Here is a 27,386-nt window from a genome sequence, read left to right as displayed (position 1 = left end):
GAATGGCGGAACAGGGTTGACAGGACAGATGGACTACTCTTGCTCCTATTTCTTAAGTTTAATGCTCTGCAGTTTCCAAGAGGATTCCGGGAGGCAGAGGCAGTATGCGGGAACCTTGTAGCAAGATGTTCAACTCCATTTCACTGACTAAAGCTTCCATTGTTCATAGATTAAAGAAACAAGAGAGACTGAAATGTCAGTTGCCTGCCAATTGTTCTGAAGAACTTCTGCTAGATAATCCAGAAGAATGTCATGCAGATTGAAAAGGAGTTGGAACCAGTGATGTGTAGTATCCATCACTTCTCATCTTGGACCAGTTTGAGGAAGACAGAGGTCTGTCTTAGATTCTTAGGAATAAGAACTTGCGCTTACTTCTTAGTCAGAAGAGGAAGCAATTGAATATTTCTGACTTGGATGGCAAACAACAAGGGCATTCTTTGGAGAGGAGATGGAGTTGGCCAAAGGTCAGATTGGCTGAGATTTTCTCTCAGTGGAGCAGCTCAGAAAGCCTAAATTGGAGATTGTTGGTTTTAGTCAAAAAAAAAGATTTCCAGATGAATTCTTGAGTTTGCAAAGGGGAGAAAATGTGAAAAGGAACAGTAATATTTTCAAACTTAATCCAGTACTTGAAAATGGTATCTTGAGAGCTGGTGGAAGTGGAATCATTTACAAATCAGTGATGTACTTCTTCAGAAAGAAACTAAGTGGAATTTTACCCTCTTCCATCTGGCTCACATCATGGAGGGGCATTGAAGAGATTGATCAGGTCAATAAGGAAGGTTCTCAATTCTACCATGAAGGTGCAGAATCTTGATGATGAGGGTCTTCACACATTCCTTTGTGAATTGGAGCCTATTATCAATGTTGTCTGATTACTAAAGAACCATCTAATTCCAATGATTTCGAATCATCTGTTGCTTCTGAAAATCTCACCATCCTTACCACCAGGAGAGTTCCAAGAGGAAGGCGTTTAGGCTTGTCATATATGGACTAACTTGTTTTGGAAATGGTGGATCAAGGAATATTTAACCCAGCTACAAGAACGTCAGAAGTTGTCAAATATACGTCACAATTTCCTCCCTGGAGATATTGTTCTTATAGTTGATGACACAGCACTTTGAAACTTGTGGATTGGGGAAGAATAGTTCAAGTTTTCCCAGACAGAAAAGTATTTGTGCAATTGGTATGAATCAAGACCAGGTGTTTGGATCAACTTATAACCAAGATTTATCTTCTAAAGGAGACAGAAGTCAGAGGAGTTACAGCTCTAGAAGCTTCATGATTCTATCTTGTCAGAGAGAGGCAGAAGATCACTCTGTTCCTGGCTAAGTGCTGGGAACCTCTGGCCTAGATGAGTACTGTATAACTTGTTTGGAAGAAGAAAGAGGACATTTGTGTGAATGTTACGATTCCATGTCTCCTGTGTTTTTGGTAGTATGTAGTTGCAATTATTATAGTATAATAATTAGGGGGCTGGGATGTAGGAGCCATGCATCTGTCTTCTATCTGCATTGTATTCTGGGTTGCGCGTTTTATTATGCTTATCACGGTAGCTAGTCGCATGGGTGGGGGCATGGTAAAAGCAGAGTTCAATTATGCATTCATGCTTTGTTTGGGACAGTTAGAGCTAGACACTGCCGGGTGTGATATCTTTTTTGTTGAATGCTTAACTTCGCTAATTCTGATTAAGAACATTTATTTTTGTTAGTTTTATTATTTCAAGATTGTTTTGCTAGTTCTTAAGAAAGAATCAAATACTTAGAACATTATTAATTACTAATAATTAATGATTAATGTTCTGACTTAGAACATTATTATTGGACTCTATGAAAGTCGCATCAACCAGGATTAATCTCCCCCGTGTCTAGTTTCTAAGTGGAGTTAGTTTATTCGAATAGCTGCTACAAGCAGTTTACATACTGCTTTATTGTTTAAACCATTACTCGTCTTAAATTAACTAAATCATAGGCAAAACACACAAAATGTTGGAGGAACTCAGCAGGTCAGACAGCATCTATGGAGAGGAATAAACAGTCGATGTTTTGGTCCAAGACTCTTCATCAGGACACTAAATCATAAAATTGCTTATGTTTTGTCTACTAATTCAGTGCATACGATTTTTTTTAAAATCTTGTAATAATAGCTTTTGCAGTTATCATTCTGACCAGTTTATTTGACAATCTTGTCATGTGAGTCATGAACCAATGATTTTAAGTGTCACTTATTCCACTGGTCAATCACTTCATTTAAGAGAGTCAAAACCATTATGGAATACCTTGTTTAACCATATCTCAAAGTGAATAACACCAGCGTCCACGGTGGTAAGAAACAAATCTAGAATAAAATATAAATATGTTTAGACAAAACAGAATTACTAACTTGCTCAAACATGAATACATACTTAAAAATAATATTTATCAAGGTTTTATATAAAAAGTATTAGTCATTAAATTACAATGGATACAATACCAAATACAAAAGTTCTGAAAGGGGGAAGGAAGGACATATCTGAGAGAGAATGAATTGCAGGGGTAATGGGGAATCTGACTTTTTGCTTTGCTTCCCAGGTATCATCATGGACTCAATGGACTGATTGGTCTCTTTCAGCATCATCATAACCATAATGTGCAGTACTGCAACAATTTAGCTCAGCATAAACACGATAAAGTGTCAAGGCTGGAAATCCTAAGCAACATACACAAAATACTGGAGGAATTCAGCAGGTCAGGCAACACCAATGGAAATGAGTAAAAAGTCGACATTTTGAGCCAAAACCCTTCTTCAGGACTGGAATGGAAGGGGAAAGATGCCAAAATAAAAAGGTAGGGGGTGGGGAAGGAGGATAGCTAGAAGGTGGGTTGGAGAAGATGGAAAGATGAAGGGCAGGAGAAGGAATCTGAAAGACAGTAGCGTGGACCATAGAATAAAGAGAAGGAGGAGAGGACCCAGGGGGAAGTGATAGGCAGGCAGCAAAAGGTCAGAGTGGGGAATAGAAGAAGAGGGTCTGGAAAAGGGAAGATTTTTGACAGACAGACATACTTTATTGATCCTGAGGGAAATTGGGTTTCGTTACAGCTGCACCAATCAAGAATAGTGAAGAAATATAGCAATATAAAACCATAAATAATTAAATAATAAGTTAATCATGCCAAGTGGAAATAAGTCCAGGACCAGCCTATTGGTCTGACACTCCCAAGGGAGGAGTTGTAAAGTTTGATGGCCACAGGTAGGAATGACTTCCTATGAGGCCCAGTGTTACATCTCGGTGGAATGAGTCTCTGGCTGAATGTACTCCTGTGCCTAACCAGTACATTATGCAGTGGATGGGAGTCATTGTCCAAGATGGCATGTAACTTTTTGAACCAGAAAGAGAAATCAGCATTCATGCCATCAGCTTGGAGGCTACACAGATGGGATATAAGATGATACTCGTCCACCCTGAGAAGAGACTCATCTGGGAACGAGAAACAGCCATGGATGAACAGGACAGAACAAGGATTGGATTTAAAATAAAAAACACAAAATGCTAGCAGAACTCAGCACAGGCCAGACAGCATCTAGTGGGAGGAGGTAATAACGACGTTTCGGGACGAAACCCTTCATCAGGAGTGAAGTAACATGGGATGGTCAAGGGGGGATAAGAAGTGGGGGGAGGGATAAAGTAGAGAGCTGGGAAGTGATAGGCTGGAGGGAAATGGGCTGGGGGGAGATTATAGTGAGGGGGGAAAAAGAGAGAGAAAGAGAACCAGACTAAAATAATAGATAGGGATGGGGGCAGGGGTATCAACGGAGGTCAGTGAGTTGGATGTTCATGCCGGCAGGAAGGAGGCTACCTAGGCGGGAGATAAGGTATTGCTCCATCGACCTGCGTGTGGCTTCATCTTGACGGTAGAGGATTTAAAATGTTTGGCCACAGGGAAGTTTAGCTTGTGGCGGGTGGAGCAGAGGTGCTCAATGAAGTAGTCCCCCAATTTACAACAGATCTCACCAATGTAGAGGCCGCATTGGGAGCACTGGACACAACAGAAGACCCCAGCAGATTTGCAGGTGAAGTGTTTCCTCATCTGCAAGGACTGTTTGAGGCCCTGAAGGGAGGTGAGGGAAGAGATAAAAGGACAGGTGTAGCACTAAGTGCTAGGAGGAACAAAGGGACAAATGGAGGGAGCGATCTCTGCAGAAATGGTGGTGGGGGGGGGGGAAGGGTGTGAGAGAGGTTAAAATATGTTTTGTGGTAGGATCCCTTGGAGAAGGGCAAGTTGCAGAGTATGTTTGGATAAGGAGGCTCATGGGGTGGTAGGCAAAGACAAGGGGAACTATCACTGAAATGTAGGTAAGTGTGCTTTAATATGGAAACTTTATCACTTTTTGTAATACTAGATGTCTACAACCATTAGAGTATTCTGGGTGTGTGCCACTCTTACGTCTGAACCAATCTTGGTAGTCAACTCAGGTATCTATCCCCATCAACAGCATTTAAATTCTGATCAGTTATTATACTTTTGTCTTTTGTGGGGTAAACTGTATATTGGTATTGTTTTTTGATATTATTGTCACATGTACCAAGGTACAGTGAAAAGCTTGTTTTGCACACTGTTCATGCAGATCAAATCATTGATCTGGAATAAGGTAAAAAATAAACAATGCAGAATAAAGTGTAAAAACTAGCCAAAAAAAGTGCCGTACAGATAAACAGTAAAGTGCAAGATCCGCACCAAATATCACACAATAAAGGTCTACATGTGTATAAAAAAATAAATAAATAGTACTGACTTCCCTTATAGAAATCAGAAATATGATAAAGCAATATTATCTTGGATAATATTCTTTGTCAAATTGGAACAAAAATCATTTCACATCTCCAACTGATTCTTAATTTACTGTCCATAACAAGGAATTTACAGTTGTAATATCTTTTAGGGCCTCAATGCTGTGGATGTTGGCCTGAAGAGAGGATACAGATGTTTGTTTGCCCGTTTTAATGAACTTGAAGTATTTTGCAGAGAATTTTAGTGACTTTTATTGGTTGTGAGATCTGCTGCCTAAAAGGCTGGAAGTTTTCTCCCAGGTTTCAGACTGTTTCTATCAAATAAATTTTTCCTGACTTGCCCAAAAAGGCATTTTCATTAATCAGATATATTAATTATTTTCAAAGCCAGAGCAGTTCACCCAATATCAATAATTGACAAAATGTTAGAATCTATCAAGGAAAATAACCTAGAGAATAATGGAGATTTCAGAGATTGCAGGTGCTGGAATCTAGAGAAATGAACAAATCATTGGAGTAACAAACAACCTGCTACTGCAACTCAGTGGATTAAGCAGCATCTTTGGAATTGAAAAAAGAATTGCCAACATTTTGTATTGAAACCCTTCATCAGATCAGGAAAAATTATATCAGGATTAAGTCTCTACTTTGTAAAAGCTCAGGTACTGTACAAGAAAACAACATACTAAATTGATAGCTTGGCTGATCCATTACTACTAAATTTTAGTTTGTTTTTCCATTTGAACTGATTGACAGAATAAGAAAACTTCTACTTTGCAATTTCCAAATGGTGGTATTAGAAAGCTTTAGGCTTTCAATCATTCAAACTGTCAATCTGGAATGACATCAGTTCAATCTCTGCTGAGACAGTTTATTTGGCATGCTTGTTATATAGCGACAAGAACAATATCTATCGCATGATCACAAGACTGATTGTGCTAGTGAAGTTGATGGATGATTTTCCCACCTTCTCAGAAAGATATTAAAATGAGGAGGAGGAGGAAGTGAAAGGAAACATCATTTAATGGCCCTGTGCTTAAGAAAGATGAAATTTGAAAAGTTAATTGTGCAGGTAGTAAGAAAGACTATATATATGTATCAAGTTCTTCTTAAAGAACTAAGTCATGCTTCTAACACCATTGAGGAAAAATATTCTAAGAAAAAAATGTTGTTAGCTGTTTTCAAAGAAATACAGGCATGCCAATTTTTCGAACTACACAAGTAGTTCCCATTTAACTGATAATCTTCCAAGTGAACTTTCTGCTTCTTAGACTGTATGATAAACATTATAGCATTATCAACATCAAATATAGTCTACAATTAAAGAATCTTTGGCCTTAACTTTCAGAAAAAAATGATTTAAATTACTGCAAATTGTGCCACATAAACTGATAAGTTAAATTTGTGGTTAATAGCAAGTTTTAAAGTTTTATTTTCTGTTACTTGTAAGTTTCAAGGGAAAGAATGTTACCAAAATACCCGAAGAGATTAGAAAATTGATGGGATGAAAACTAATGAGGTACTAGAATGACTGGCAATGTTTAAAGCACATGGACCCATTTTCCTGGTGGATTGAGTTTCTTGAGGGAGATGAGGTTGAGGTGGCTTCCTGTAAACTTGTAATCCTCTCTAGATATAGAAGTGCTGCCAGAGGACTACAAAATCCAACAGCCTTGTTCAAATAAAAGCTGTAAGGACATCTGCACCAACTATAGGCTGGTCAATTTAAGCATAGTTGTGTGGATCAATGATAATCAGGGAAAAGCTAAGCACCTGGAAAAATCTGAGTTGATAAAGGAGAACCAGAATAGATTTATTAAAAGACAAATTGTTTTATTAACATTCAGTATGACTAAACTGATAGAATTCTTTGATGAGATAACTTGGAGCTCTGGTCACCAAAATATAGGAAGAATGTGGTTAAGCTAGAAAGGAGGCAGAATAGATTTACAAGGATATTTGACTGAATTGGATGATTTGAGTTATCAGGAGAAATTGTACAGGGTATGTCAGTTTTCCCTGGAGGGAAGGAGGCTGAGAGGTGGCATGAGAGAAGTATACAAAATTATGAGAGGCATAAATAGGGTAGTTAGCCAATCTTGTTTCCCATGGTAGAGTTATCTATAATTAGACTGCTTGGGTTTAAGGTACAGAGAAGAAATTTGGAAGAATCTGAGGATAGGTGGTATTTGGAATAAGCTGCCAGAGAAGGCGGTGGAGGGAGGAGAGGAGAGGCATCATGCCAGGTACTTAAATAAGCAAGGCATAGAGCAATCTGGAATTAATGCAGGCAAGAGACATTAGTGTAAATAGGCATGATGATCAGCATAGATGTGGTGGGTCAAAAGCTCTGTTTCTATGCTATACAACTTTATCAGATTGATTAGGGATATAGTAGATGAATTGTAGATACATACTTACTAAAGTGCCAGAGTAGAGAGAGTAGAAAGAAAGGGCCACCAGCATGCATAGCAAGTTATTTTAAAAGGTTTAAAGCTAAGAGTAAATGTACTTTCTTTTGTTAGACTGGAGGTCGGATATTTGTAGACTCCAGGAGTCAGCACTGTGGCCATTGATATTTTATTCCAATCAAGTACACAAGTAAAATATATAATAACAAATGGGGCTGTGGAGCAAATTTGCCAGAAGTGAGAAGGATAGTTTTGCACAACAAGGAGACATAGATAAGCTACTTGAAATGGCAGACAAATAACAGATGAAATGTAATATTTGGAAATTGAATTAGTACACTTTGGCAGAAAAAAACAAGGGGTGTTTCACAGCATTCTGTAGCAATCACATATGATCTATTGCATTAAAAAGTCATGGCTACTGAATATGTTCCTGTTGGCCTCCTCACAGTGTTGCAGCAAAACATTTTGATAACACCATTTGAAATTTTGACATTAACTACATAAACATAGTGAGACTTGGCAGAAACATGAAAATGAATCCAAAGCTCTTCTATAAACAAACAAAAATGTAGAATAGTGTTTATTAAGTGGTATAAACAATGTTTCCCTTACCGCCCAGAATGGATAGTAGCTATAAAGAACAAAAATGTATTCAATACGTTAGCACTGATGTTTATTTATTCAGGTCATTCATGCCATAGAATATATCGTTTAGTTAATTTTGGACAAATTAAAAGACTATTAAGTAAATAGGAGCAGATTGATATGCTCCTCAAGCCTGCCCTATTGTTTAATATAATCATGATTAATCAATACCAGCCTTAACTCCTCTTCTGTACAAAATCCCTGTAACTCAATTCCTCAATCTTTCAAATATTTATAAATCGCCATCTTAAATACCTTCTTGAGAGAAAAAAAAATGTTGGTCTTGAAAAGACTGGCACTTTATAGATGTTTTCCCTTGTTTTGATTCTCTTCCTATGAAAGCATTGCAACATATACCCTGTCAAACCCCTGTAAGATAGTGCATATCTAAATAAATTCACCCTTTATTCCTCTAAACTCCAAGGAATGCAGACCAAAACTGCTTAGCCTCTCAACACTGCACAACCATCTGATATTAGTCAGGTGAATTTCCTGCTGTGGTTTATAAGCAGATTGAGTCATTGGCAAAAACCTGGTAAACGTGGTTTAAAGTGCAGAAATGTGAGGTCATACACTGTGGCAAGAGAGACCAAAAGGCAAATTATCTAAATGGAAAGACACTGCAAATGAGTGAAGATCAGTGAGAGCCAGGTATTCTAGTGCATGAATCACAATAATTTAGCAGGCAGGTCCAACCAGAGATTAAGAAGGTACAATATATGTTAACCTTTAGTGCAAAAGGGTTTAAGAGTTCAAGAATAGGGCAGTTTTGTATTGTCTATAATGCCACTTTATCCTTTTTACATAAGGGAACCAAATTTGTGCACAGTATTCCAATATAGTCTCCCCAACACTTTGTAGAACTGCAACAAAACCTCCCTTGTAGTTCTGTTACAAAACTTGCTTGGGGTGGCACAGTAGTGTAGTGGTTAGCACAATGCTTTATAGTACCAATAATCCTGCTGCTGTCTGTTAGAGTTTGTACATTCTCCTTGTGATTGGGTGCTCCAGTTCTCTCCCACAGTCTGAAGACCAATCAGTTTGTAAATTGTCCTGTGACTAGGCTAGGGTTAAATCGGGCTCGCTGAGCAGTACGGCTCGAAGGGCCTGTTCCGCACTGTGCCTCAAGAAATACATAAGTAAACAATCACTCTATCTATATCCTAATGCAAAATCACTGTACTCACCACATGTCCTTTCGCCTAACTTCCTATGATCGGCAAACTTGGAAAACTTATGATTCTGTTCTTTCCTCCTATCATAAAATGTAAATAATAAACAGCTAAGGGACAAGAACTGATCCTGGGGTCCTCCATTACTTATACCCCTCCAGCTTGAAAAGGACATATTTATTTCAAATTCCGTTGGCAGCCAGTTTTTAGTTTTTAAATCACAATGCTGGACTACAAAACATGTATCATCTGATTCTTTGAGCTTAACATTCTTTAACATCGCTACAGAATGTACCATCCACAGCAGATTTTAATCATTCCCAAATACGTCACCATAGTCCACACTTTCTTCCAATCTCTCATCTCTCTCTTTATTTTTGGTTACTGAACTGAAATGGAACAGACTTCATTTCTCCACAATTGTTGAATGACTTGTCCTTATTAACTTGATTACTTTGATAATGTGATGAAGATGATTGAACAAGATAGAACAGCAGATACTGTAAGACACTGGCAGATTTCAGTACGGCTTTCAACAAGATCCCTCATCGTAGGGTCATCAGAAGATCAGAATGCATGGATCTGTGCTGGGACCTCTGATGTCTGTGAAACATATAAATGACTTGGATGAAAACATAGGTGGGCCAGCTTACAGATGACACAAAGGTTGGCAGCATTGTGGATCGTATGGACAGTGAGGATAGGCAAAGGATACAGCAGGATATAGATCAGTTGCAGACACGTGTGGAGAAATGGCAGGTGGGGTGCTACACTTTCATAAATCAAATGTAAAAGGAAAATAACAATTAATGGCAGAACCTTTAACTTGGGGTCCAGATCCAAAGCTCCCTAATATTGGTTGCACACTGACAAAGTGGTTAAAGAAGGTATTTTGTATGCTTGCAGTTATGAGGTAAAGCACTGACTTCAAGAGTTAGGAAGCTTTATAAAATTCTGGCTAGGCAACATCTAGAGTATCAAATTTAATTCTGGTTGTCCTGTTTTGAGAAGGATGTGGAAGCTTTGGAAATGCCTAGATTAGAGAGCAGGTGCTATAAGAAGTTGAACAAACTAGGGCTGTTTTCTCTGGAAAGGCAGAGGGGAGATTTCATAAAGATTTTTAAGATTATGAGAGGCACAGATAGAGTATACAGCCAGTTTAATCCCTTTCCCCAAGGTCTAATACTTGCATTTAAGGTGGGGTGGGGGCAATTCAAAGTAGACGTGCTTGACAATTTTCCTTTACACAGAATGGGTGTGTGGGATGCGCTGACTGGGACGGTGGTGGAAGCAGATGTGATAGTGGTGTTTAAGAATCTCTTGGATAGACACATAAATATGTAGAGAATGGAGCAATATGGACCATGTGCAAGCAGAAGGGATTAGTTTAATTAGGCATCATTTACTTAATAAGTGCAGCATAGCATAGTGGACTTAAGGGCCAGAGCTGTAATGTTCTATGTTCTTTATGTCATGCTGATTATTTGTTTATCTTTGTTAGCAAACTGAAAGATGTCACTGTGGATTGTTAAGCATTACTTAATACTAACCCCTTAACATTGAACCCCTTAACCTCTTAACACTGAAAACAAGTTACAGGACCAAGATCAGCCACATTAATGAACTGCTCTTGTACATTACTTAGAGTGTGTGTAATAAGTGCCTCAAATTAATCTGAGTAAATACAAAGGTACCCATCAGTTAAATCATTGAAAACTGTTAGATTAAAAAAAATATTTTGTTGCATTCAATTAACATAAAACGCAAAAAAATCTGCAGCAGCCAACTATGTTGAAATGCAAAGTGTGTCTTTGTATTTGGCTCAATTAATTGCCAATTTCCAACAGGTTTCTTAAGGTTGTCAAAGTCGTGGAAGGTAAGCTCCCACTACCTATTAAATGATCCCAAAGGCACGCATTGCAAAAAGCCTCTCACAACCAAGTCCAGCTCCTGGCCTTTATGTGTGGCTCAGTTATTAAGTCTTTGCAGAATCATTTCTACTAACATAAAGCTTTGACCAGCAACCAATCAGGACATCAGACGTCTGAGAGGAGGGAATTTCACTCAGGTCCACTTCCCAAGTAGAAAGCGGCAGCAGCAGGGTCGAAACAACGTAATAGAGCTTTGACCACCGACCAAACCGTGTTTGAGATCGATTAGCAAGAGCAAATTAAAGTAGGGCAAGGGCTAGTGCAGCGGCCATCGTCTGAGTGGACAGAGTCAGAGTGGTGATCTTGAGGCTTCAGTCAGAGAAAGCAAAGCAAGGTTAAGTTTTTTTTTCCCCTTCTTTATAGAAGCTAGGACAGTAGAGATGTCAGGAAGGATACTGAAATCCTCCTCTTGCTAGAAGTGAGAAGGCAGGGAGACCTCCAGTGTCCCTGACAGAGTACAATGACAAGAAGTACATCCAGATGCAGTTTATAATAATCTGCATTAAGAAGTTGGGGAGTTGGAACTGGATGAACTCCGGATCATTCAGAAGGCTGAAGGGGAGATAAATAGGGCAGACAAACAGGTAGTTACACCCAACTTTCAGGACACAGGAAACTGGGTGACAGCCAGGCAGGAGTTAAGGAGCAACTGCAGAGTACTCCTGTGGCCATCCCTTTCAACAACAGGTATATTACTCTGGATTCTGTTTCTTTTTTGGGGGGTGGGGTGGTTGACCTAGCAGAGGAAAGTCACAGTGGTTGGGTTTTTGACAGCGAGTCTGGCTCTATGACTCAAAAGGGAAGAGGGTGGTGGGGGGGTGGGGGGGGGGGGGAAGAAAAGGCATGTTGTATTGACGGGAAATTGTTAGAGGAACAGACAGGAGGTTTTGTGGGCAAGAACAAGATTCACTGATGGTATGCTCTCTCCTAGGTGCCAGGGCCTGGAACATCTCAAATCAAGTCTTCAGCATTAAGCATTCTCTGGGTGAACAGCCAGAGGTCATGGTCCGTGTAGGTACCAATGACATAGGTAGCTTGAGTGACGAGGTTCTGCATAGGGAGTTAGGTGCTAAGTTAAAGGGTAGGACCCCCATGGTTGTGATGTCAGTATTGCTACTTGTACCACATGCTGCTGAGGCCAGATCAAGGAAGATTATACAGTTTAATATGTGGCTGAGGAGTTGGTGTAGGAGGGAGGACATAAGGTTTTTGGATCATTGGGCTCTCTTCCAGGTAAGATGGGACCTGTACTGAAGGGACAGTTTACATCTGAACTGGAGGAGGACTAATATCCCAACGGGAAGATTTGTTAATGCTACATGACGGGGTTTAAACTAGAGTAGCAGGGGTATGGGAACCAGAGTGCCAGAACAGTTAGTGGATAGATTGTGCTGAAAGTTGTTGGTAAAGTGAGAATTTGAAAGGTTGAGCATGGTGCAACTAGTGTCCTGAGCTGCTAATTCAGGCAACAAGAATCATAAGAAAGGTAGATGACAGTGCTGAAGCCGAGGTTGCTGGTTGACAAACAGAGGCAATGTGCAGGGAAGAGAGGCTGCTGACAGGGCAAAATTGCAGTCAATGTGATGAGTTGCAATGTAAAAGGCAGAAAAATCGAAAAGGGGGAATACAAGACTGAAGGTGCTATATTTGAATGCACGCAGTATACAGAATAAGGTCGACGGACTTGTAGCGTAGTTACAGATTGGCACGTATGATGTTGTAGGGATCACTGAATCTTGGCTGAAAGAAGATTATAGCTAGGAGCTTAACATCCAAGGATACACATTGTATCAAAAGGATAGGCAGGAAGGCAGAGGGGGCAAAATGGTAAAAAATGAAATGCAATCATTTGAAAGAGGTGACATAGGCTTGGAAGGTGCTAAGAAACAGCAAGGGTAAAAAGACCCTGATGGGAGTTGTATACACCCCCCCACCCCCCAAACAGTAGCAAGGAAGTGGTCAGCAAATTACACCAGGAGATAGAAACTGCATGCCAAAAGGACAATCTTACAATAGTCAAAGGGGATTTCAATATGCAGGTAGATTGAGAAAATCAGGTTAGAGGGGAACTTTCTAGAATGCCTACAAGATGGCTTTTTAAAGAAGCTCGTGATTGAGCCTATGAGGGGATCTGCTATTGTGGATTGTGTGTTGTGCAGTGAACCAGAATTAATTAGAGGGCTTAAGATAAAAGAACCCTATGGGGCAAGTGATCATAATGGTGATCGAATTTACACTGAAATTTTAGAGGGAGAAGTTAAAAGTCAGATGTTTCAGTGTTACAGTGGAGTCAAGAGAATTACAGAGACATGAGAAAGGAGCTGGTCAGAATTGTTTGGAAAAGGACACTGGCAGGGATGACGGCAGAACAGCAACGGCTGGAAATGCTGGAATTTCTGGAAGCAATTCGCAAGGCACAGGATATAATATACATCCCAAAGAGGAAGAAGTATTCTAAAGGCAAGATAACACAACCTTGGCTAACAAGAGAAGTCAAAGTCAATATAAAAGACAAAGAAAGGGCATATAATGGTGCAAAATTAGTGGGAAGTTAGTAGATTGGGAAGCTTTTAAAAATCAACAGAAGGCAACTAAAAAGTCATCAAGAAGGAAAAGATGGAATACAAGGTAAACTACCCAAGAATATTACAGAGGATACCAAAAGTTTCTTCAGATACAGAAAGTGTAAAAGAGGGTCAAGAGTTGAGAGTGGATATTAGACTGCTGGAAAATGATGTTAGAGAGGTAGTAAAGGGGGACAAGGAAATTGGGGGGGGGGGGGGCAAACTGAATAAAGTAGGCCGTAGTCAGCATGGTTTCATCAAGGGAAAATCTTGCCCGTTGCAATTCTCTGAAGAAGTAACAAATAGGATTGACAAAGGAGAATCAATTCATGTTGTAGATTTAGATTTCCTGAAGGCCCTTGACAAGATGCTTGACACATGTGGCTGATAAACAAGCTATGAGCCCATGGTATTACAGGAAAGATTCTAGCATGGATATAGCATTGGCTGATTGGCACAGACCAAGTGTAGGAATACTATCCCCTTCTCACAATTCCTCCGTCTCCGCCGCATCTGCTCTCAGGATGAGGCTTTTCATTCCAGGATGAAGGAGATGTCTTCCTTTTTTAAACAAAGGGGCTTCTCTTCGTCCACAATCAACTCTGCTCTCAAACGCATCTCTCCCATTTCCCGCACATCTACCCTCACCCCATCCACCCGCCACCCCACTTGGGATAGGGTTCCCCTTGTCCTCACCTACCACCCCAGCAGCCTCCAGGTCCAACGTATAATTCTCTGTAACTTCTGCCACCTTCAACGGGATCCCACTACCAAGCACATCTTTCCCTCCCCCCCCTTCTGCTTTTCGCAGGGATTGCTCCCTACGTGACTCCCTTGTCCACTCGTCCCCCCCATCCCTTCCCACCGATCTCCCTCCTGGCACTTATCCTTGTAAACGGAACAAGTGCTACACCTGCCCTTACACTTCCTCCCTCACCACCATTCAGGGCCCCAGACAGTCTTTCCAGGTGAGGCGACACTTCACCTGTGAGTCGGCTGGTGTGGTATACTGCATTCGGTGCTCCCCGTGTGACCTTTTATATATTGGTGAGACCCGACGCAGACTGGGAGACCATTTCGCTGAACACCTATGCTCGGTCCGCCAGAAAAAGCAGGATCTCCCAGTGGCCACACATTTTAATTCCACGTCCCATTCCCATTCTGATATGTCTATCCATGGCCTCCTCTATTGTCAAAATGAATCCAAACTCAAGTTGGAGGAACAACACCTTATATACCGGTTGGGTAGCCTCCAACCTGATGGCATGAACATTGACTTCTCTAACTTCCGTTAATGCCCCTCCTCCCCTTCTTACCCCATCCCTGACATATTTAGTTGTTTGCCTATTCTCCATCTCCCTCTGGTGCTTCCCCCCCCCCCCCCGTCTTTCTCCTGAGGCCTCCCGTCCCATGATCCTTTCCCTTCTCCAGCTCTGTATCACTTTCGCCAATCACCTTTTCAGCTCTTAGCTTCATCCCACCCCCTCCGGTCTTCTCCTATCAATTCGCATTTCCCCCTCCCCCCACTACTTTCAAATCTCTTACTATCTTTCCTTCCAGTTAGTCCTGACGAAGGGTCTTGGCCCGAAATGTCGACAGTACGTCTCCTATAGATGCTGCCTGGCCTGCTGTGTTCCACCAGCATTTTGTGTGTGTTGTTGTTTGAATTTCCAGCATCTGCAGATTTCCTCGTGTTTGTTGTAGGAATAAAGGGAGCCTTTTCTGGCTGGCTGCTGGTAACTAGTGGTGTTCCACGGGGGTCTGTGTTGGGACTGATTATTTTTACATTACATGTCAATGATTTGGATGTTGGAATTGACCGCTTTGTGGCAAAATTTGCAGATGACATTAAGTTAGGTGGAGGGCAGATAGTTTTGGGGCAATAGAGAGGCTTCAGAAGGACAGACAGATTAGAAGAATGGGCAAAAAAGTGGCAGATGGAATAGTGTTGGGAAGCAGTATGGTTATGCACTTCACTAGAAGAAATGAAAGGGTTGACTATTTTCAAAATGGAGAGAAAAAAACAAAAATTTGAGGCACAAAGGGATTTGGGAGCCCTTGTGCAGGATTCCCTAAAGGTTAATTTGCAGGTTGAGTATGTGATGAGGAAGGGAAATATGATATTAGCATTCATTTAGACCATAAGACATAAGAGCAGAACAAGGCCATCTGGCCCATCGAGTCTGCTCCACTATTCAATCACGGCTGATCCATTTTTTCTATCTCCTCCTCAACCCCAGTTCCCAGCCTTTACCTCGTAACCTTTGATGCCATGTCAGATCGAGAACCTATTAATCTTTGCCTTAAATACCACCCAACGACCTGGCCTCCACAGCTGGATGTGGCAACAAATTCCACAAATTCACCACCTTCTGGGTAAAGAAATATTTTCGCATCTGTTTTGAAAGGGCGCCCCTCTATCCTGAGGCTATACCCTCTTGTCCTAGACTCTCCCACCATGGAAAACCTCCTCTCCACATCTACTCTGTCTAGGCCTTTCAACATTCAAAAGGTTTCAATGAGATCCTCCCCCATCCTAAATCCCATCGAGTACAGATGCAGAGCCATCAAATGTTCCTCATATGATAACCCTTTCATTCCTGGAATCTTCCTTGTGAACTTTCTCTGGACCCTCTCCATGGTAGACCCTGACCAATGAAGGATCTCAATTGCCAATTACCTTTTTGCTCTTTATTGTGATTTTAAAACTCAATACATGTTTTTCAAATACTCAAGGTTTTCAAATACCGTACATGCTAACTAACTTGTTTTGCAGCCACACCTACAAATCGTCAAAATATACTTGCAAAATTGATCTATACCCGTAACCCCTAATTCTTTGCAGACTTTGCTATTCTAATCAACTAGTATGAATTCAAAGATTACTTTTGCTGGTAGGATTGAAGTAATTTACTTTGTGACTCCAAAGTTTGGTCACTGTTTCGGAGTGAAACTTAAACTGGTAAAATAAACATGCATAAGGCTTAATAGCAGAAACTACTCAAGTCTAGCAATTCTTCACAAAATTAATTTGTCACATATTTCTAGTTTAAAAAAATCATAATTCTATTAAAAACTGGAATTCTAGGAATGGAAAGAATAGAATTATTTGAAAACAATATCCACATTGAATTGATAAATCAAGTATATAGATGCAAACTTGCAAATGTGTTAAAAGGCCAAATTATGATGATCATAATTTGCTGAAATGAAGCTGAATTAAGCAACATTAAAGATGGGTAGAAGGAGTGAATACTTGGAAATGTGATCCCAAACTTCACAAGTGATCATATCTGGCTGTTAGCCCACAATAGTTAGTGTAAAAATTTTCTCCTCATCCTGTATTGACTGCCAAACAGTCTATGGTTTAGAAACAGTAAATGAGAAATGTGGTAGTGAAAAGCAACTGGGTGTCAACAGATTATTTGTGAAAAATAACATTTCTGAAGGGCAACACTTAAGCAGAAATATATCAGCAATAATTATCATATACAGATATAGACTGGAATGAACAATATTTAACATCAGTGTCAATTTTAGTTTTTATCTATACTGGTCAAAAAAATTGAATGCATCTTGGCAACTTCTGTAATTTTTGGCACACTTTCCTGAAGCGGCTGTTTCATTTACCATAATCAGAAAAAGCACCATTTCATTGAATTTTTTCCATCTAGAATTGAGTTACCAATAAGTAATAGTAATCAGTTGTTGATTTTGTAATATTTTCAAGGACATACCTTCCCAGATCAGCATGCAGTTACACAAAAACAGTGTGATAACTTGTTTGTCTCTGCATAGGTAATTTTGGAGTGCAGAATTTAAAGATTGTATCTGATTTTGAAAGATGATGCCAAATACCCACTAACCTGATATGTATTATTTTTAATTAATTGCTAATAGATATAGTTTGAGCAGAAACTTCAGATCTCAATAACACAGGACTAAGAAAGCAACTGGAATTCAAGCTGCTAATGAAGAATAATATTTATATAGAAGTAATTTCCTACATTTGGGGAGAGGCTGCACTGTCTAGCAAAGAGGCAGATGGAGGTCCCACTTCTGGTGGGGATCATGTAGAGGAGAGAGAGCAAGCATGAAAGCTGGAGGCTCATTCCAGGATGGAACATAAGACCAGGTTTTGTTGTTGAGGCTGGCAGAGGTTTGCTCAAGGTGCCTGGGTGAACGGAGGTGCAAGGCGTTGGGAATAATTAGATCAGTTTTTTATCTTACATTGATGAGGAAGTGGAAACATTTCCTCGCGTAAGTGAACCACAACATAGAATTCTTGCAATTTTGCACTGCTATTCAGTGGAAACCAAGGAGACACAACAATATTGTGCAAAATATTTTCTTCCAACATTGACTTGGAGGCAAACCAGTTATTCCACCATATGGCCTAATAATGAGTCCATTATGTGTAATTATATTCATGTTAAAATTGTTGTCTGCAGCTAAACATATACTAATACTTAAATAACAATGATATACTTAATTCTCTGAGCACATTCAAGCAAGGTGACATGCTTTCAATCTCTCTAAAATAATTCCAGCTGAGCACCATGCAGTGACAGGAAAATAAATGCTTTTAAAACCATCTGGAAAAGGAAACAGCTGTGGCGAATATAAATTCAAGGCCTTTGGAAAAAAATTCTTGCTAAATGATATATTTTGTTTTGTGCCTTTCATATAAATATGAACTACGTCAGCTTTATCCTGAAAATAAAATATAAAGATGCAAAACAATCAACATAGTTTTGCTGCTGATTTGTTTGAACAAATGATCATTCGTTTGATTTTGCTTGAAAAAAGCAAGTCACAGTAAGCGAGTCAACCGGGTATTAATAATTCAGTGCTATTTGCTCAACAAATATCCATTACCTGTAGATAACACAACAGAAGTTGGTATGTGTTTCTTTTTCAAAAATGTCTTTCGTCCCTTATCTGCTAATTTTCTTTTTCAGGTACGATTGTTACCTGTTTACATTTCCTTTGGGAGTGGTGCTTTTAGAAAATTTGTTTAATCAAGATACTTGCTATCAAGTGCTAATACTGTTCTCAACTTGAAAGTAGCCAAATTTTATTTAATCTTTTATCTAATAATTTTGATGAAGATTAAAATATTACATTTAAGAACAGGGAGCTTGATTAGTTAATCATTTCCTAATACAGTGCATTGCAACCAACTGTAGAGACTGATTTTGTCATCGTGCTTTAAATAACATTAAAACAAAACATGAAAAAATAATGACAAACTATAAAACTTTACATTGAGTGCATGAGTGTCAATTGATACTGATCAGGAAAAACATTTCATCTAGTAAAGACAGCATTATATGTTGGTAGAGTTATCACGGAAGCTTAATACTGATTTATGTGGCTATACGGCTTCAAACCTGCACATCTGTGTAACAAATTTGGAATTGAGATGCTAAATGGTTAGTATTAACAGAAATTTTCAATATTATATATCATGTTATTTGTATAAAGTAGTCCAACCACTCCAGTTCCTCTTTAACACCATAGTAATATGGGCTCTTCCAACTCAAATCTATGACAAAGGCACAATGGTGTAGTTTGAACTGGAATCTCCAGTATCACTTTTTCACTATCCCTACTTGTCTTTGTAATGCTAATACTTATGATGCCAGAGTTGTGTTGTGGGTTGGTTCTGCCTTACAAAACTTTAAGAGTATAACTCCAGTGGATCAAAAAAATCTAATTCAGCCATCTGCAATCTCCCTCCCAAAAAAACCAAAAATGCTATACTTTTGATCATAAGAAAAATAAACTTAATTATGTTTATGATTTTCAGCACATGCATAAGCAGCCTGCTTTGTCTCTGGGAATTAAATTCAGTGCAGTTCTTTTGAGAGCAGAGTTGCCTCAGCTTCATTGACCCCTTGTGTGGATAAATATCAGAACAGAGAGGAGAGAAAAAGAAAACAAATGTTTTTATCTGTTGGAAGCAAATTTAGAGATTTCCATAGGTATACTGACAACATTACATAAATTCTAATACAAAATGTCCGTTGTATTATAGACAATGCACTTATTTAACAGATTTCATGCAGAACGATAATGCTTATGTCATTAAAGACACACATTAAGCTTAGTATCTTTATTGCCATGAAATGACAACACATATTAATTTTATTTTAGTTTATCTGGAAAATTTAATGAATTTATTTACCTGCAGTAAAATCTTTGTTCAGGTCAATGAAGGCATGAGAATGAGGTACATACATTTTTGCAGTAGAATCCAAGGCAGTGAAGCAGGTTTGATTTCTGAAAGTAAAAAATACTAATGTATTTAAGGTCACAACAACTTCATCAGATAAAACACATTTGAAAATCAGCAATATGCAAAGAGTTCAAACCATGTTAGTAAATTAAAATTTTAAGCTTCAGTTGTCAGTTTTACTTTTCAATAGAGTTTGAGCAAATAAGAGAGAAAACATTTTATGGCTATGCCAAGGATACAAAATAGACAATTCTCCTGAAATCACTGAAGCGAAAGCAAGAATTCAGCAACTTCACATAATTACCGGTAGTCAATGAAGACACATTTTTGACAATGAGACACACCTTGGGTTCAAGCTTATTGCTTTGGGCATATATACCCAGGGTACAAATACAACAGAATTTTTTTTTTTGCAAAACAGTGCATTACAAAGAGAAATTATATGAACATAAATTGACCTAAATTTGACATAATTTATATGACATAAACAAAAATGAAGTGGCATCTGCATTGGACCTCGAGGCAAGTGGTCCTGGGTTCAAATCCAGCCGGCTCCTTGCACATTTTCCACCCATGCTGGATCGAGCACCAAGCTAGCAACTTCTAAAAAGCTAGCACCGCCTCGTAAAAACCAGACAACTGCTAAAGAAACAGCAAGGTTGCCACCCGATACATCACAAGGCGCAGTGAGGAACAAAACATGCAATTTGAAGGAAATATACTTCAAGGTAGAAATTAGTTTTTCCAGGTTTGTTTGAGACCAGAGAAATTATTGTTGTTGTACCTTGAGGTGTGTGTGTGTGTAGGCTCCTATACATCCAATGAGAAGAATGCTTGTCCAGGATGTTGAGGTCCTTAATGAGATATCATATCTTGCAAATATCCTCAATAATAGGGAGAGCTATTTCTAAATCGGAATTGACCAATTCCAGTGCTCTCTGTAGCCTCTTCAAACGTGTGTCTTGCAGTTCTTAAACCAGATCATTAGGTAACTAGTCAGAATGGTACAGTTGTAAAGATTGTCAGAGTCTTCAATGTGCCTTAAATTTCTAAGAAAGCTGAGGCACTGGTAAGCCCTCTTCCTGGTTGCATCTATGTACTGGGCCTGGATAGATCACTCCAAGATGTCAGTACCAAGGAACTTTAAGTTGCTCACCCTTTCATCACAGACCATTCAAAGAGGACTGGTGTTGGTTTGCCTGATTTCTCCTTCCTAAAGTCCATAATCAGTTCCTTAGTTTTGCCTATGTTAAGCACAAGGCTGTTGTTATGCCAACACTCAACCAGCTAACCTTTGTTCACTCCTGATTCTTGGGTCAACAGTGGAACCTCTGGTGAATTTGTGGAAGTTATTGCAACTATGCATAGCCAAAAAATCATAGGTATAGGGAGTAGAACAGGGGTTAAGCACTTAGCCCTGAGCTGTGCTTGTGTTGATGGCTAGTGAGGAGGAGATAAGGTTTCTAGTCTGTACTGATGGTCATCTCTCAGTGAAGAAATTGAGGATCCAATTGAAGAGATGCCCATGACCACAATGGTTCCAGATTGTAAAACATTTCAGGATTTCACATAAGGACTTCTTACAATGGGGACTTAGCATTATGCAAATATGAATATAGGAAAATCCAAGGATCCAAGAATGGCAGAATTGAATTGCTGAATTTCCTCACTAGAGAAAAAAATAATCACAGGATTTTTTACATGCCACTGATCCGCTGAAAGTTGTATAGAAAATCTCTCTGTTACACAGTATTTAACTGTCAGAGATTTGAAACATTAGAGTGCTCCACAGGATATGTCCAGGCATTTGAAAGAAGCGATTTTTGGTAGTTTGGTCAGCAGGAACTGAAGGTGAAGAGAGGCTGTAGAGAACATAACCCATTTGACATTATTTAGTAATTAATAGTGAAGATTTTTCCACATATATGGAAGCAGGTCCTTTGTGATTAACTCTGGTCATTAGAAAATATTGGTGAAAGTGTAGTGGACTAAGGATAAATGATTATCAATAATTCAATTAAACGTTTGGAAAAAGTAGCTTTCCAATTGCTGGCTTTGAATAGTGGTTTGTAGTGAATAATAAATTAAAAGAGACAACAGTGTAAATGAGCATGGTATTTATAATGATCTGCAAACTATCAAATTCCTGTAGCTACAATTATATTGTACTATAGTTTCCAATAATTACACTTCAGCAATAGAGAATTTAAGTAGCAATGACAGAAATTACACGTCTACAACATGGGCCTATATAATACATTCTGAAGTAAACTGTAATTCATTGCAATTGTTCTAAGATCAGTTTGATAGGCTACTTTGCAAAATAGTCCATGCAGAAGAAATTGTGATGGACACTACATAATTTAGTTCATAAATCAATGAGTTTTGCTATCATGAACCTTCCCAGACGATTTAACATCAGGCAGGATGTTGGTGAGAACAGGTTGATGACTGGTTGACAGTTATGAAAGGAACTCCCGGCTGTTGCAATGCGCCTGACAGCACGTTCTGGATTTTTGCACCTGCCCATTGTCAAAGTAGTACAGAATGCAATGACGGCCAAATATAAGCATGTCTGATCTCTCACGTCCCCTTGGAATTACCATTTTATCCTGTGAAAATCAAAACAGAAAATGCTGGAAACATTCAGCAGACCTTCCTATGGATCTTCAACCTAAAAATTTAACTCTGCTTCGCTTGTTAAAGTAGTATTTACAACCTTTTCTGTTTTTATTTTGGGACATTCTGTGACTTACTCTGCCAGAGCCTATTAACTTTATATAAACCAAAGATGGTAGAGTTAGCATGGATTCATTAATGTGAATGGATTCATCATTTTGTTTTTATTACTTCATTTTGATTTACATCTCAACTAATTTGTCAGTTGAATGTTATAAATTTTAATTTTAATTTGAAAATGGTCCTTCAACTGTTTATACTATGGCATTATAGTAACATATGCTGACTAAAGTGTTTTAATTGGTATACAGTATCAACAGCTGGAAAGACTATTTGCTTCCCAGATGAAAGCTAACTCAAAAATGCTTTAACACTCTCAGCAAATACCAAAAGTGAAAACCAGATTTTAAAATATTTTATTCCAGATGTTAATTTAAGTTAGGGCCCGGATCCAATTTCACAAGCAATTAAGGTGACATTTCCTTATGACTCAGAAGCGTGTTCAGTAGGCTGAAAAGAATCACATTGACAGCTGCATTATAATGAAAACATTCAATACATTTTTAAATGCTCTGAGATGTGTTTTTTTTTACCTCTGGATCTAGTATTTTTAAATAGGAATATTTCTTCTGAAAAGGTCTGCTGCAGAAAGTAGTAATTAATTTTATATGGAAATCTCTTATAAACTGTAACCTTCAAAGGAACTCATCTACTTCTTAAACTACTCTTTCCTTCGCTCTTTCCCTTGGTTTACACCATACAATGCTGTACTCTTAAACTAACTGCCACACATAGCCTCAAATGTTAAGAACATTAAGAATTAAAACTTTTTCCCTTAATTCTCACCACTTTTTCTTCTATTGTATTCTTTTTTTTTGTTATCTACCCTGGGGAGCCAGAGAAGTGGCGACCGGCAAGTGAATACTCAAACTGTTAAACTCCTTGTCTAATCCCAAGTGTATTCATTAGATTTAGTATTTTTCTGCCAAGATTAAGAAATTCTGCAAGGCCAGAACAAAAATTCATTTATCCCTTCCAAATAGAAAGCAGAACAGAGACAAAGACCAAAAAGAAAGGAACCTCTACTCAAGGTTTATTTTTTAACTGTTAACGTAAGGGATTCTGCAGATGCTGGGCATGTTTAGCTTGAAAACCATTCTCTATTTGGCCTCAAAATAGAAGATATCAAAAGCATTAACACACATTTTGAATTTGCAGATTAATGAAATAATCTATTTTAGGTTTAGGAAAACTGCGGCACCATGTTTGAATCATTACTGCTCTTTGAGGTAAAGCAGCCTAGATTAGACTAGTCATTTATGTATTTGCAGAATTAGCTTTATTATTACTGACATTGTCCTGGATGGTGACAATTCTCAATAAACAACGCCGCTTTCTCGAGGCACTGCTTTTTGAAGATGTTCCTTTGACATCTTCAAAAACTCAGAAGTGAGTTCAGCAAGTCAAAAAGTTATACTGACAGCTGCATCATAATGAAAACATTCAATCCATTTCAAATGCTTTGAGAAGTGTTCCCTTTTCTCTGGATCTAGTATTACTAAGAATATTTCTTCTGAAAAAGACTACTGCAGGGAGTAGTGATGAATTTTATACCAAAACCTTTTATGAAATGTAATCTTCAGGGGAACTCATCTACTACTTCATAGCTTCTTTTGAACATCTACATTATTTGGATATTTTAAAACTTGTCCACTTCTCTCCATGGAAGTCTCCAACTTGGTATGACAATGCTGCAAAATCTAATAATAAAAGCCATTGCCCTGGCCTGAGAGGGATCACCAAGTACAAGAGAAGCAAAACCTAGAGTTACTTATGGGACCAGAAACACATGCAAAGTTGAAAAAGGCAAGATATAAAAAGAGCACTAGTAGGAGCAGGCGCAGCCACCTTGTGAAGGGTTGAGAGGGTTGAAGTGTTGAGATCAGAGTGGGCTTGATAACCAGTGAGGCTAGCAACTGGGTAATGATTTTCTAATCGTCTTTCTTAGTTAAAGGGACTGCGATAACAAATACGAGAGCAGGGGTAGTGTTATGCTCCTTCTGAAGAATGTGGGAGATCCAGGATCAATGTCCCTGTATGAAGTACATCTACGCCTGGCTGATAGCATAAAAGAGCTGGTGCTGTTAGTAGAATCCCTATGGAGTATCTGGGATGTGGAAATTATGGTAGACTATGTTTATTGAGTTGGACACTGTAAGAACTGAATGAGGGGATTGGAAATAGAAGGATAAGACAGATGAATAGGTGGCTGATAAAATGGTGCATTGGGTTGGGCTTTACATTTCTGATCACTGATATCAGTTCTGGGGAAAATGAGATGGCAGGATGGTGTATACCTTAATCAGAATGGCACCAATATCCTTATGTGGTGGTTTGCTGGTGATGTTGGAGTGGCTTTAAACTGAGTTGGCAGGGGAATGGGACTCAAAGTAAATGCTCAGATGGAGTGTACAATCAGTAAGAGGAGAAAAAAACCCAGCAAACAGAAAAAGAGCACAAGTATATGTCAGGGGAGTTCAAAGCTAAGTTGGGTCTCTTTTAGTGCTAGGAGTGAGTAGGTGAACTTAAAAGTTGTAATTTACATGGGGGAAGACAGCTGGGCAGATATCAGAGAAAATGAAAAATAGCATTCATAGTTCAAGGGGATTTAATTTCCTTATTATTAACCAGGATAGCTTTAGTATTAAATGCTCAGAGAGAAGTGTTTAAGAAAATTTTTTGACTCAGTATAAAGGCCAACAAGTGATGGAGCATTACTGAACCTTACGTTGGGGAACGAAGCTGGTCAAGTGGATGTTGTGTCAGAGAGAGGAGCATTTTGCGAGTAGTGATCATAATTTCAAATATTTCTAAGTGATTATGGAAAAAGATACGCTAAGCATGATATAACATCTTAAAATAGGGAATGGCAATTACATTAGAATAAGACAAGACCTGGCTAAGGCTGACTAAGAGCATTTACTTTCAGATATCTAATCTGTACAGTCGGAAGAAACCAAAGGAAAATGAAGATGGGTGGAACAGGATTTAGCATAAGTGGGAAGGGATCCAAAGTATACCTTATTCGCCCAGAGAATGGGGAGTACTTGGAATGTACTACCCAAGACAGCAATGGGGGCAGCATCATTTAAAACTCTGGATGAGCACTTCAAATTATTCAGGCATAGAAAAGGAATGGGCTAAATGCTGGGATTTGGGATTAATTGAAATGGATGCCCTACGTTTGGCTTGGATATGGTAGATCTCTAGGACTTCCCAGTATATTCCTCTCCTATCAAATCTAGTTGGAAGCCTAAATGTCAAGAATCTCAAACTGACTTCCTAATCTTCTTAGGGAGCATCAATGCCAGAATAGCAAAGTATGGCAAAAGAACAGCATCATACTTTTCAAATGGGGAAATTCATAATGCTCTAGCAGCTGTTCATCAAGTTTGTGCAATTTTTCAAACATAATTTTTATACTGGCTTACCATCTTTCATATTTCTCCCCTGTTCATTACCACTCCTATTCTAATTTTCAAACAGGTGGATTCAAAATAGTTACTCCAAAGACGAGAACACCTAATTTGTTGTCTACTTAGATAACAGAACATAGTAAGTCAATTGATGAACATTCAGTAACGAAGAACAGTTCTTGACCAGATTTTCTTTTCACAGATCCTGATGATCTGCTGAGCATATATTGTGTTTTCTGTCAGTACTTCATTCTGCAGTTTTCATTGATCCAAGAGTAATGATATTGTTTTGCACCTGAGTTTTGAAATACTTAATTTCCAAAAAACTGTCCTGACTCTCACCCTAAATCCTAATATATAATGTAAGACAGAAAGACAGGAATACTATTACAATTACAATTTTGCTTCTATCTATTGTTTAGAACATGTATTTGATACATGACTTCCAAGAACACAAATCAATTATATGAAAATATCAAATTCTAGTATGGATGCCATTGACCAGTTTGCCACAGAATTTGCCATTTGCCAATGCCACAGAATGCACTAAAGAATGGGCTGCCCATCATTAATGAGAGGATCATAACAAGTGATTTTTCTCTCCCCAGCTAATGCATTATGTCCATTATTCATTTCTTGATCTATTTTTCTTGCAGTTGTAGGGTTCTCTCTCATTAAAAGTGTCCTGAGTTATAATCAATAACTCATGCAAACAGGGAATTATAAAACTAATATTACTAAGTGTTGTGTATTTAATATTTCAGCAATATTGGAGAAATATTATAGTTTGATTAAGCATTCTTTGTTCTTTACATAATTCATTATGGGTTACATGTAAAAGTACAAGATTGGGAAATGCCATCATGCTACCATGTCATAACTGAGCACGCCACTAAAATAAAAATGAAACCATGTACACATGTTATCCATGGTCTCTCGTGTTTTTCTTTTGATTAATTTTGGGAGTTACAAAACACAACCGTGGCGATAAGTGAATTTTAAAACTATCTCGAGATGACTACCTACCTGTCCAAGTACAGAGCTTAAACAAAAGCTTTCTTGCAAGAGGAGACAGAGATGGTCAAGTAAAAAAAAAGGAGGCAGAAAATGGATGAAATTCATGGGTTCATAAACATTGAGTACTGGGTGATAATAATCATACATTTAAAAGAAAGCAAGCAGAAATGGCAGGCTACATCTGAAAGATAAACAAGTTTGATTGCACGAGCTAACTGGATACTGTATACAGAGCAAATTCCCCAGTATTCTGAAGCAAATGAAAAGCGAGTGCCAGTTTTGCTGCGTGCATTAAGAGTTTGCTTACAATCTCCAACCAATCCAGTCAAAATGAGCTTTTATGAAATCTTGAAGGTAATGCAGGCATGCTTAGAACCAAAACCATTGTTGATTGCAGAATGCTTTAGGTTTTACAAGCAGAATCAAGGAGAAGGGGAATGTTCCATATAGTTTATGTCATAGTAACACATTATTGAGCATGC

General features: G+C 38.6%; 1 protein-coding gene across 2 annotated transcripts in view; it reads right to left on the bottom strand.

The window, feature by feature from the left end:
• The window catches only part of itfg1 (integrin alpha FG-GAP repeat containing 1), a 264,103-nt gene that overhangs the window by 182,613 nt on the left and 54,104 nt on the right, over nt 1-27,386 (bottom strand). For both annotated transcript variants that reach the window (XM_073070074.1, XM_073070075.1), the window contains exons 6-7: nt 19,682-19,776; nt 2,276-2,334 (exon numbers count right to left, since the gene is read on the bottom strand). In XM_073070074.1, the coding sequence (XP_072926175.1) occupies nt 2,276-2,334; nt 19,682-19,776 (154 nt within the window). The remainder of the gene's footprint in view (nt 1-2,275; nt 2,335-19,681; nt 19,777-27,386) is intronic.

This window comes from Hemitrygon akajei, chromosome 17, assembly GCF_048418815.1.
Source record: "Hemitrygon akajei chromosome 17, sHemAka1.3, whole genome shotgun sequence".
Classification (NCBI taxonomy): Eukaryota; Metazoa; Chordata; class Chondrichthyes; order Myliobatiformes; family Dasyatidae; genus Hemitrygon; species Hemitrygon akajei.
Note: the sequence above shows the minus strand (reverse complement) of the source record. Positions and strands in the feature narration are given on the sequence as shown.